General features: G+C 40.4%; 1 protein-coding gene across 1 annotated transcript in view; it reads left to right on the forward strand.

Moving 5' to 3' along the window:
• LOC122539774 (CDGSH iron-sulfur domain-containing protein 3, mitochondrial-like) overlaps positions 1–12210 on the forward strand; it is a 124216-nt gene extending 112006 nt beyond the window's left edge. The window contains exon 4 of the mRNA XM_043674824.1: positions 11691–12210. Within this exon, the coding sequence (XP_043530759.1) occupies positions 11691–11699 (9 nt within the window). The 3' untranslated portion in view covers positions 11700–12210. The remainder of the gene's footprint in view (positions 1–11690) is intronic.
• The last annotated feature ends 793 nt before the right edge of the window (positions 12211–13003 follow it).

Below are 13003 nucleotides of genomic sequence, written 5' to 3' on the forward strand. Positions count from 1 at the left end.
GACCTTATAGAGGTTTACAAAATTATGAGGGGCATGGATAGGGTAAATAGGCAAAGTCTTTTTCCCTGGGGTCAGGGAGTCCAGAACTAGAGGGCATAGGTTTAGGGTGAGAGAGGAAAGATATAAAAGAGACCCAAGGGGCAACTTTTTCACACAGAGGATGGTACATGTATGAAATGAGCTGCAAGAGGAAGTGGTGGAGGCTGGTACAATTGCAACATTTAAGAGGCATTTGGATGGGTATATGAATAGGAAGGGTTTGGAGGGATATGGGCCGGGTGCTGGCTGGTGGGATTAGATTGGGTTGGGATATCAGGTTGGGTTGGACCAAAAGGCCTGTTTCCATACTGTACATCTCTATGACTCTATGACTCTATGAGTGTGCCGTGCCAGAGTAAGGATTGTGAGCTACAGAACATGACAATGAACACAGAGTTCACCACCAGGAACAAACCATTATGTCAATGTGTTGTCGTAGATGTAAATCACCATTTATTGAAGAATTTAGTTTTTCCGGAGAGGAATACACTAAGATACCTTCCTAAACCCATCTCTGCCTTTTGAGTTTGAGGAGAGGAAACAGTGTGAAGGGAGAAATGAACATTAGGTTTGACATAAAAGACTAATCTGAGAGACTCCACAACTGGGGTCTGCAGTATTCACCAAGAAGAAATCACTTACTACTAACATTACACATCTTCCAAAAACAGTATTAGATACAAAATGCTCATGGTAATTACCTATTTTCCTCATCTTAATGTGAGACATGTTTCACAAACTGCAAAATGCATCAGTGACAAATGCACTATATTGAAAACCCATCAACAGAGTTTTATTTACGTTCAAGAAAATCAAGGTGAAGAATTGCAAAACACAGTAAAACTACACAAGAATGTAAACTCGTCATCTGAAGTCTCAGGAGTCCCACCAAAATCTTTCAAGACTTGTAAAATCTTTTAAGAGCCTGCACAGCCAGTAGTAGACTGCAACATCTGAAATGGATTTGTGTCAATCTGCATCAAAGGATTAAGTTCTTGGAGATTTCTTTTGGCCTTATTAAAATATCAAGAGGCTGAGGTCACCATGAGCTCTCCCGTGACCCTCAACTCCTAGTTGGCAGGAATCCTAGACTAATGTGCAACTCAGAAACTGCAGCACAGTAGTGGCAGAAGATTGCTTTCAGAATTAACTATTTGCCAGTCCATGTGAAACACCAGTAAAGAAATTACAGGATATTTTCATAAAATTATGTTTACCATACCCTATGGTTATTTGATAGCATTCCAGTACTGTCCCTAACCCATTCAGCTCCTGCTGCTATGCTGATTCTTCCAGCTGCTTCGGAGGAAGTTAACAGCTGCTCTATTCAGCAGCAGATGTACAGTAAACACAGTCAGCAACTTTAAGAGCCTTTTTAGGTCCCCACTCGTAGCTCAGTGGTATCCCTCTGGCAGGAGAAAGTGAGGACTGCAGATGCTAGAGGTCAGAGTCAAAAAGAGTGGCGCTGGAAAAGCACAGCAGGTCAGGCAGAGTCGGAGCAGCAGTAGAGTTGACGTTTCAAGCTTAAGCATCAGGAATGTGGATGGGCCCAAGGGGGCTGAGAGATAAATGGGAAAGGGTGGGGCTAGGGGGAAGGTAGCTAGGAATGCGATATGTTGATGAAAGTGGGGGGTGAAAGTGATAGTTCGGAACGGAGGGTGGAGTGGATAGGTGGGAAGGAAGATGGACAGGTAGGACCATTCAAGAGGGCAGTGCTGAGTTGGAGGGTTGGATCTGGGATAAGCTGGGGGGAGAAGAAATGAGGAAACTGGTGAAATCCACATTGATTCTGTGTGGTTGGATGTTCCCAAGGCAAAAGATGAGGCATTCTTCCACCAGGCGTTGGGTGGCTAGAATTTGGCGGTGGAGGAGGCCCAGGACTTGCATGTCCTTGGCAGAGTGAGAGGGGGAGTTGAAGTGTTCGGCCATAGGGCAATGAGGTTGTTTAGTGTGTGTGTTCCACAAGTTGGTATCCTGTCTCGCCAATATAGAGGAGACCATGTCGAGAGCAATGGACATAGTAAATGATGTGTGTGAAGGTGTAAGATAATCTCTGTCGGATGTGGAAGGATTGTTTGGGCCTTGGATGGAGGTGAGGGGGGGAGGTATGGGCGCAGGTTTTACATCTCATGCAGTGGCAAGGGAAGGTGCCGGGAGTGGAGGGTGGGTTTGTGGAGGGCATGGACCTAACAAGAGAGTCACGAAGGGAATGGTCTCTGCGGAACGCAGATAGGGGTGGGGAGGAAAATATATCTCTGATGGTCGGGTCTGTTTGTAGGTGGCAGAAATGGAGGAGGATAATATGTTGCATCAGGACATTGGTGGGGTGCAAGTTGAAGGCTAGTGGGGTTCTGTTCTTGTTGCGACTAGGATAGGGTTCAAAGGCGGAGGTGCAGGAAGTGGAGGAGATGCGCTGGAGGGCATCGTTGACCGTGTGGGAGGGCAAATTGCAGTCCTTGAAGAAGGAGACCATCTGGGATGTTCTATGGTGGAATTGGTTCTCCTGGGATCAAATGCGGTGGAGGCAGAGGATTTGGGAATAAGCAATCATGTTTTTACAGGAGGCAGTTGGGAGGAGATGTAGTCGAGGTAGCTGTGAGAGTCGGTGGGTTTGAAGTAGATGTCCGTGTTGAATTAGTCGCCGGAAATGGAGATGGAGAGGTCCAGGAAGGGGAGGGAGGTGTCTAAGATGACCCAGGTGAACTGGAGGTCAGGGTGGAAGGTGTTCGTAAAGTTGATAAACTGTTCAACCACCTCATGGGAGCATGAGATGCCGCTGAATACAGTCATCGATGTAATGGAGGAAAAGGAGGGGAATGGTGCTAATGTAGCTATGAAAGATGGACTGTTCCACGTACTCAAGCATAGCTGGGGCCCATTTGGGTGCCCATGGCTACCCCTTGGTCTGGAGAAAGTGGGAGGATTGGAAGGAGAAGTTGTTGAGGGTGAGGACCAGTTCAGCCAATCAAATGGGTGTGTCAGTGGAAGGATATTGGTTGGGTTGGTGAGAGAGGAAGAAACGCAGGGCTTGGAGGCCTTCGTCATGGTGGATAGATGTGTATAGGGACTGAATGTCCATGGTGAAGATGAGGCATTGGGGGCCAAGGAACCGAACATCATGGAGGAGGTAGAGGGCATGGGTGGTGTCTTGAATGTATGTCAGGTGATCCTGGAGCAAGGGGGACAGAATAGTGTCAAGGTACGTGGAGATAAGTTTGGTGAGGCAAGTGCAGGTGGAGACGATAGGTCTACTGGGGCAGTCAGGTAGGAGGTAAAACTGGGCAGTGCAGGGTTCCTGGATTATGATGTTGGAGGCAGTTGGTGGGAGATGCCCTGAGGTAATGAGGTTGTGGATGGGCTGGGAGATGATAATTTGGTGATGGGAGGTGACGTTGTGATCATGTCCTACCTGTCCATCTTCCTTCCCACATATCCGCTCCACCCTCCACTCCGACCTATCACAACATGCCCTACCTTCATCTATCTATCGCATTCCCATCTACCTTCCTCCTGGCCAATCATTTTCCAGTCAGTATTTAAGAGCAACATTCTGGAGGAGGAAAGCTGGCAGAATTTTCTCTCCTTTTCTTCTTCCAGGTATCCTGATGGTAAATACAGATTCCCCATTATGTCAAGGTGATGCCAGCAACTGCAGCCTTAATGGAAATTCATTGCAATCTACATGTCATCTCCAAGGGAGAAATCTCCTAACAATTGAGTAATTCCTTTAAAGGGCCCTTCTGTCGGAGTGGTATTGTCCCTTGTCACTTGACTAGAAAGCCCACTCCAGATGTCTGTTACAACAGGTTGATTACAAATATGTTCAGTAATTCATGTGCTGCGTTTATGATGTACTGTTGTCTCACCTGATGGTTTCTCCTGCAGCGTATGCTGACTTGTTAGATTCTCTCTAACAGTGTAGGTAAACTCGTGAGTACAAGAACAACATGTTGCAAAGAATTAATGGAAAACCCGCAGCCTATTACTATGTTTACTGCACACAGTGTACTTTCCCAAGCATAAAATCGCTACAGACAACGCTCAAGTAAAGCCTATCTATCCTGCTAATTTTCTTCCTTTTTAGAAGATATTGCATCACTACCATAGTTATTTAGTTCAATTCAAGACAGATTACTATGTCTGCTTATCCAACCTTGTGGGGAAAGGGAGACAACTTGGTTCACTCTCATTCCTCAATCTTACCCCTCACCAAATCATGCATGTAGTTGTTAAAACTCCAATGTTTTGGCCCATAGTGTCTGGCCTGGAGATCCTGGATCATTCATAAAGTGGATTAAATTCTTGCTATCAATCCTGAAACTGCCTTTTTGCTAGTTTGAGCAAAGTACTACCCTTCACTTGAAAGAGTTTTCCAGAATATAGTGTTCTCTTTACAGTGTTTTGTTTAGATACCTGGGGTTATAGCTGAATGGAAGATTATTTGACTAAAGATTTAAATGTTTCTAGCTCAAATTCATGTTCCCTATATGCAACTGCAGTGTAGATCTTTGGAGAAGAGAGAATTTAGGGACTTGTTTTAAATTTAGTTAGGCAGAGTTGAGACAACAGGTCAACCATGAACTTGCTGAAGAATGCTCTAGGTTTAGGGAGCTAAATGGTCTACACATCTCTTTTCTCTTAAACCTCCGTGATGTTCCCTATCAGTTTCAGGTTGAAACTTTTAGGTTTTCTAGACTTTTTTTAGACTCCAGTTCCAGCAGCTTTTCTTTATCCTCGAATTCAAAATTTGAATGTGTGCTTTACATCTGTGCCAAGAAATTGAAATGTATTCAAGTTATCAGTGGACCAGAACATGGTACATTTTGTGCACAGGTTCCATTGACTTATTGTTCTGGTCAGATAAATCAGCATTTTCTTTGTGTTATTGAACAATGCTCCACAACATTTGAACAAGTGAAGTGCAAGTTGACTAAAATAAAAGAAAAATCTGTACAAAACTTGAAATAAAAATAGAAAATGCTGGAAATACCCATCAGGTCTGGCAGTATCTGTGGAAAGAGAGAGACAATTAATGTTTCAGGTCAAGATCTTTTAACAGAAATTTTTAAACAAGTACAAAGGCAGGGAAATGATGGAAAGAAAGGGAAGGAATTAATATCTGTGACTACTTAAAGGACAAATTGACAAAGGAAATGGTAACGGTACAAATAAATTACCAAATGTTAATTTTAGATGAATTTAAATAACAACAGTGGAACTATTGGGAAGAAAGGAAAGCTGACCATAATCTGAAGTTGTTAAAAACAATGTTAAGTTTGATAGGTTATTAAATTCAAAAGATTGAATTAATACCCCTTTCAATTTAGCATCCAGATTAGATTCTCTACAGTGTGGAAACAGGCCCTTCAGCCCAACAGGTCCACACCACCCCTCTGAAGAGAAACCCATTCCCCTACCTTATATTTACCCTGCACCTAACACTGTGGGCAATTTAGCATGGCCAATTCACCTGACCTGCACATCTTTGGATCGTGGGAGGAAACCGGAGCACCCGGAGGAAACCCACGCAGACACAGGGAGAACGTGCAAACTCCACACAGACAGCCAGGAATTGAACCCAGGACAGTGGTGCTGTGAGGCAGCAGTGCTAACCACTCAGCCACTGTGCCGCCAGAAATTCCAACACTATTCATGACAATTTTATTTAATATTTTACATTTATCTAAGTTAAATTGCCATTTGTCCAGCTACTTACTAACTCCATTTGGCTCATCTGCTGGATCATTTTTCCAAATTCTCCCTTTGCAGTTCAATGCTAACTACAAATCTGTTGTGTTTACAGTGAGATTTTGAATAAAAGCTTTGTAAGTTGTAAACTGTACAGACGCCAAAAATAATCCCTGATTAAAACTCAGCATTTCACCAACTCATACAGTATCATTCTTTTAACCATTGGGTTTTCAAAAAGTTGTCAGCCAAGGTTTTACATCAATTCCCAACCACAATTAATCTAAAGTCAGAAATCACACGACAACAGGTTATTAACCAACAGGTTTATTTGAAATCACAAGCTTTCGGAGCACTGCTCCTTTGTCAAGGGAAGTCTTTTCTTTTCTGGATGAAGAGTTGGTTGTCAAAGGTGAAGACATTGTGGTCGAGGATGAAATGGATGAGTTTTAGGATGATGTCTGGAAATTGGCAGTTGTTGGTGTTGAGTACTGCGGCTGTTGAAGCAATGCCGTCATTGTGGGGGGATGCTGGAGCAGAGTGTCAAGATGGAGGGATTCCTGAAGAAGGGCTTATGCCCGAAACTTCGATTCTCCTGCTTCTCGGATGCTGCCTGGCCTGCTGTGTTTTTCCAGCACCACATTTTTCAGCTCAGAGTGTCAAGATGTCCATTATGATGAGGAATGTTCCTCGTGCGGATACTGAGTTTCTGTAAGAAATCTGTACTGTCTCAACAGAAGTTTGTTCCTTGTACAATGGGTTTCAAAATGCCTTCGATATAGCCAAAGCGGTTCTCACACAGGGTCCCTTTGCCTGAAACACTGGGACATACAGTTTTGACTCTGCAGACACCTCCAACGCAAGAAGTGCGTGGAATGAGTATGCATAGGATACTCTGAAGGTCTGGATCAAAAGTCTTGAACTGTCTGTTGAGTTGACGGGTGTGGTTTTTGGTTGGATCTGTAGTGTTCCTGGTTGTTCAGTTGTTAGTACACTTCTTTGCATAGTCCGTTCTATTCTGAATGACGATGGCTCCTCCTTTGTCTGCTGGTTTGATGGCGATGTTACAGTTGGTCTTGATGCATGGATGTGCTTGGATGATGTGCTGCACTATCTTGTGAGCATGACTGATGAATTTGGCATTGACGCATCTCCTGACGGCTTGAGTATACATGTCAAGCCTAGGGCAACAGCCTTCCAGAGGAGTCCTTTATCAGATAAAGTATTTGAAAGCTTATGATTTAAAATAAACCTGTTGGACTATAGCCTGGTGTTGTGTGATTCTGACTTTGTCCTTCCAATTCCAACGCCAGCACCTCCACAACGCAATTAATCTAAACAGCATGGAACTTCATTTATTTAAAAAACCCTTTTGGAGGTATAAATGTACAATACCCTTAGATTCACTTCCACAAAGTTTGAATGATGCTAATCAACAAAATTGTCTCAAATTAGTGCTTACAATATCCATGTTCATGAGCACTCATCCATAAGTTATTTTGTTCCATCATGTTATCCAGTATCGAAGCAAGAAAATCTTGTGTATTTGTTGAAATGCACTCTGTCACAGTTTCAACACTTTATCAGTGTTCTCCCATATGTCTGTAATGACCATCAGCATCTCAGAAATCCCCACATTCTGAAGAAGGATCACTCAATTTAACTCTGATTTCTCTCCACAGATGCTGCCAGATCTACTGAGATTTTCCAGCAGTTTCTGTTTTTGCTTCAGGAATCCCATCCCTTCTCTCACACAAGATATATGAGAATACATTTGTTTTCAATCTTTAAACCTCTCTAATGATCTGTAACTCATTAATCTGATGAATGCCAGTAATGGAAGACATTTTACTCACGTCTTCCTGCATTATTATTTTGTTCTGTTCTCTCTTAATGTTGCAACTATTTCATTGTAATTCAGTTTCAAAGCCATTGGCATCTATTAGATTGCCACATCCTTTTTCAATGTTTTTTAGAATCGTTTCTTATGCATGTACTTAATATCTCCAGCATTTACCAATCCTCCTTTGCATGTCCAGACTGTCTTTTAAACCATTTATGAACATTCTTACATTTGTCTGAGTGTATTTTTCACCTTTCTCCCTTTGCAGAAATTGTTTTGTCTTATTTTGCTTCTTGTTGATCTGTTTAGGTTTATACAGTCTGTGCTTGTTAATCCTAGAATAATTTGACCTTAAATGCTCAGTTGTATGCCTTTTAGAATATGCTACTTGACTTTAACTTAAGTGTTACAAGATATTCTCCCAAAATAGGTTATTATACATTTGTACTTTATTTCCCTGAGGCCGGTCCTTTTTAAAAAATGCATTCTTGGCGCAATATCATTGAATCACAGGTTATGTTGAACATGATTGTTCTCTGTTTGGCATCATCCAGGGACCTATAATTTCTGTTTCCAGTATCAGCATACCGTTGGCAAGTCAAGATGTGCTTCTCATAGTATCTTTGATACTTTTAGTCATGAATCCCTCAAGGAAACTGTTAGCTAATTTTATCTTCCCAAATTATATTAGGTTACTCAATACCTCCCATTTAGCTAAAAATGCAGGATAAGAATACGTCACATTTAAGGATATTTTATGCTTAAGCAACTGGAATTGAGTTTGTGAACCCACAACCTCCTATTTTGGGGTTAATGGTGCTAGCTCTGAGCCACTGCCTGAACATGCTGTAGCAAGCATTTGATCATTGCTGATCTAACCATGCCATTTTCAAATGTTACTATCCCATACAATAATTGTAGTCTTTTCAGTTCAGATCTGTTGGCCCATAGCATCCTTTTATGTTTAACTTGTCCCCTTATATACCTTTCCACCTCTATTGGGTTATCCTCTTCAACCTCCCTAGGATTCAGAGCTACATCACATCTATAGTTTCTTCCAGTCCCGGTACACTGAATTTCCTGAGCGCTCACTTTTTATACATTATATATGTTACCAGTGTCTGAGCTTTCCGATTCTGCTGTTTTCAACATTCACATGTATGTTGGATATACAACATACTCTGTTTGCTCGGCGTTGTTTCTTATATTTCATATATTTCTTATATTATAATAATATATTATAATAATATATTATAATAATATATTATATTTCTTATAATATATTTCTTATAATATATAATATTATATTATTATAATATATAATATTATAATATAATATTATATTATAATATATTATATACATTATATATTTCTTATATTCATCCATTCAGTGAATTTTGTTTGGATCATAATTTGCTCTCCTTCCCTTCCAAGCACCCTCCCCTTATATTCAAATAATTCTTTTTTGCTGTTTATTACTTTTCTCATTAATCACATGCTCTGTATGGATGGAATTCTTCTTCAGTGTAACAAGGGCATCTAAAGGTGGTATTTACACAAATTCTCAATTTTCTTGAAGAATTCTTGACTTTTGCCCGGGACGTGAAATATGCCAGAAATCATTGCTTTGCTTTTCTTCGCTCTGAGTGTGGCAGATAAATGGCTGCTTCTGAAGTATAGTGTCTTTTGTAATGTGGGCAATGTGTCAGCCAGTGTATTCATAGTGGGCGATCTGCATACAAGTATGTTTCAAAGGTCTGGTATAGTTTCTACCTTTGCTCACCCCACAGTCAGGTTATCTACTTTAATCCATCTCCAAAGACTTGAGCGCATAATCTAGGCTGGCACTGTTAGGCAGTCCTAAGAGGGTAACGCACTGTTGGAGATGCTGCCTTTTGAGAGAGGCATTATAGCAAGGCTTTGCCAGCCTCTGAGGTGGATATAAAGGCTTTATTTCAAACAAGAGGTGGGAGGTTCACTTTGATGCACTGGCCAATATTTACTTTTTCACCAACTTCACTGGAACTGATTATTTGGTCATTACTTTATTGCCACAAGTGGGAGTTTGCTGTGTGCAAATTGGTGGCTGTTAATTACAACAATGACTACACTTCAGAAGTATTTACTCGGCTGTAAAACACTTTGGAACGTCCTGAGGTCATGAAGAGTGCCATATAAATTCATGTTCCTATCAATCCACACCATCTTTCTCCTTCACATTTTCTGCATAATACCCTCATAAGACCATATTTTGTTGAAGTCATTAATTGCAAGCTTACTCTCAATTGCATTAATTCACTGAGTTAGAAGTGATTAGAATCCTTTTTCAAAAGACACAATTATCTTTTCTGCATAATTATTTTATCTTATTTGTGTACACAGTAAACAGTTCATTGTGGAGACTAGTTTGAAGGAGTCACAAACCCAGAGCAAAAGAGCCTAATTAACATTCACAGATGAAGCAGACACTTCTGAGGTTAATCTCTTCCCTACTGATGTCAGTTCAGCTTCCCTGCAATGTCAGACTTGGTAATAAGGCCAGAACAGTTCCCTTGATAATATTATCGGCATTTCCTGTTTAAGCAAAACATTAAATAGATAGACGGCAAAGAGCAGAAGAATGCTTAATAATTAATGGCAATTCCTTGTAAATGACTTGTGAAAGAATATTGATGGTGACACCTGCTCTTTAAGCAAAAAAATTCTCATATAATAAAAATGTTAATCATAATACATTGTCAGCATTAGATTTTTGAAGGGATTAGTGAGAGAAACCTTCCAGCAAATCAGGCAAAATGCAGAGTAGCACAACATTTCGCTGCCTGGGCAAATAGATTATGTGTAGTGTACTGATTCATACAATTCAGTAAGGACACAGATCTGTGTTGAGTTAGTCAGCATCAATTAAGTAATATCATATGGTTTTCTGGTAAGATGGTTACTTTACTAGACTCGCAATATAGAGACGTGGACTTAGAACTGAAATAAATTAGTTAAAATCCAACCACATCAGCCAGGGAATTTATTTTCAGTAATTAACAAAGTATGGGACAAAAAACTAGCATTTTTTGGTAATCAAAAAATTAACTGGATTGTGATACAGGACAGAGGGGTTTGGGAGTCCTCATGCATGAACCACACAAAGCTAGCATCCAAGTACAACAGGTAATAGGGAAGGCAAATTCAATGTTGGCCTTAATTTCAAAGGGAATGGAGTATAAAAATAGAAAGGGGTTGCTAAAATGATACAAGGCACTAGTCAGACCACAGTTGGAGTACTGTGAACAGTTTTGGGCCCATTAGCTAAGGAAAAATATGCATTGGAGGCAATCCAGAGAAGGTTCACTGGGCTGATACCAGATATGGAACACAGGTTAAGTAAGTTGAGCCTGTTTTCATTGGAATTAAACAAATTAGAGGCAATCTTATTGAAAAATACAAGATTCTTAGGGAGCTTGACAGGATAGGTGCAGAAGGGTTGTTTTCCCCTGTGAGAACGTCTTGGACAAAAGGGCATAATCTCAGAATAAGGGTCACACATTTAAGACAGAGATGAGGAAGAGTTTCCTCTTGCGGAAGGTAATGAATCTGTGGTATTCTTTACTGCAGGAGACTCTCAGGGTTGGGTCATCAAGGCTGAGTTAGACAGATTTTTAATTTATAAGAGAACCGAGAATTATAAGGAAAAATCAAGAAGGTGGAGCGTGGATTCTCGGGTCAGCCATGATCTCAAAGAATGAAAGAGCAGAATTGATAGGCTGAATGGCCTACTTCTGCTCCCATGTCTTACAGTTTTAACAAACACGTTCTGGTTTGTCAATGACTATTAGGGGAGAAAGGCTTTTCCTTGTCTGGCCAATACATGACTCCATATTATTTGGCTTTTAACTGCTGTCTAAGCCACCACCTCATGCCATTCATTTACGTTTAGAAGGTGGTTCTCCAACCCAATTTCAAGGATAATTGTGAATGATCCATAAATGCTGGCTTTACCATTGTCAACATCCTACGAATGAATAAGTTTGTGCCAGAGTACTGCAAACATATGTTAGAAAGGAGCAACATTATATATGCATGCAAGGGTTTCAACTGCTAATTGCATTTTCATGATCTCTGGCAGGACAAATGATGAAATACTCTGCATGCACCTAGGTGGGAGCAGCTCTAATAACACTCAAACTATCCAGGACAAAACAGCCTGCAAGATTGGCACCCTATCCATCACTTTCTACATTAACTCCATCCATCACTGGTGCACAGTGACAACAGAATATACCATCTACAAGATGCACTGCAGTAACTCACCATGGTTCCTTTGACAACAACTTGCAAGTCTACAACCTCTACACCCTAGAAGAACAAAAGCAGCAGATGCATTGGAATATCATCACTTGCACAAGTCACGCACAAGTCTGATAATTTATACGCTGGAACTCTGGATTCAATCAAGTCTCAGCATATGATATCCTGCAAAGTCCAATAGGATGCTGATGCATTTACTTGCTGACTCAACTCATGAACAAAGAATTTTCATTGACTAAGCTAGCAAAGGGGAATGTATTGTGTCATAGCATGAATCATTGTCTTCAGAGATAACAGGAGAAAGCAGCAGCTACCTAGTAAATTAATTTACATGATTAAAAACGGTTTTACTCTCACAAAGAGAAGAGTGTGCGTTCGATGATGAGATCAATGTGCACTTGTGCAGTGTGTTTACATGTGTGCAGCTATCTTGACATGTTAAATATTCCAAATCATTTTTCTGTTTACCTTCAGAAATATTTGCATGCTCAAAGTGTTGATTTATACAGTTTTTAATGTAATTTTTTAAACAGTTAGTGCAAGTTCCAAATGTTGAAATGATCATCAAAACTGATAAACCTTTCTTAACTTACTTATAAATATCAAAATTAGAAATTATGTTGATAACAGCGATTACCTAATCAACTTGTGTTTGCCAAAAATAATCTACAAACTGTTCTCTTTCTATTGAACAAAATCTTTTTCTACCCTGTGAAGAAGGAATTTGAATATACATATTTCAATGAGTTGACCTCTGTTTCCCAATGAAGTGTCTTGGAGGTTTGAAGCTTGAAAAAACACTGTAGGTGAACTTCCTCAGGAGCTTCTATCAATCATCCAACATAACTGGTGAAAGTGGCATTGGAATGCTTCAGATAATAACCTTTCTAAAAGGCTTTATTTGGCTTTACCTACAAGTTTACGACAAATAATTGGGAAAGAAAACCTTATACAGAATTTCATCCACCACAGTCAAGTCTAATAGAACAGTTCAATACTGCATTGCTGGCAATACCATTCCTAGTGTGAGGCATTCAGCCAAGGCCTGCTTTGTTGGTCTGGTAGTTGATGTAGAAATTGCAGAAAATTAGGAACAGAAGCAGTACGTTCAGTTCCACAGTCTTCTTCCAA

This window comes from Chiloscyllium plagiosum, chromosome 33 (assembly GCF_004010195.1).
Source record: "Chiloscyllium plagiosum isolate BGI_BamShark_2017 chromosome 33, ASM401019v2, whole genome shotgun sequence".
Lineage (NCBI taxonomy): Eukaryota > Metazoa > Chordata > Chondrichthyes > Orectolobiformes > Hemiscylliidae > Chiloscyllium > Chiloscyllium plagiosum.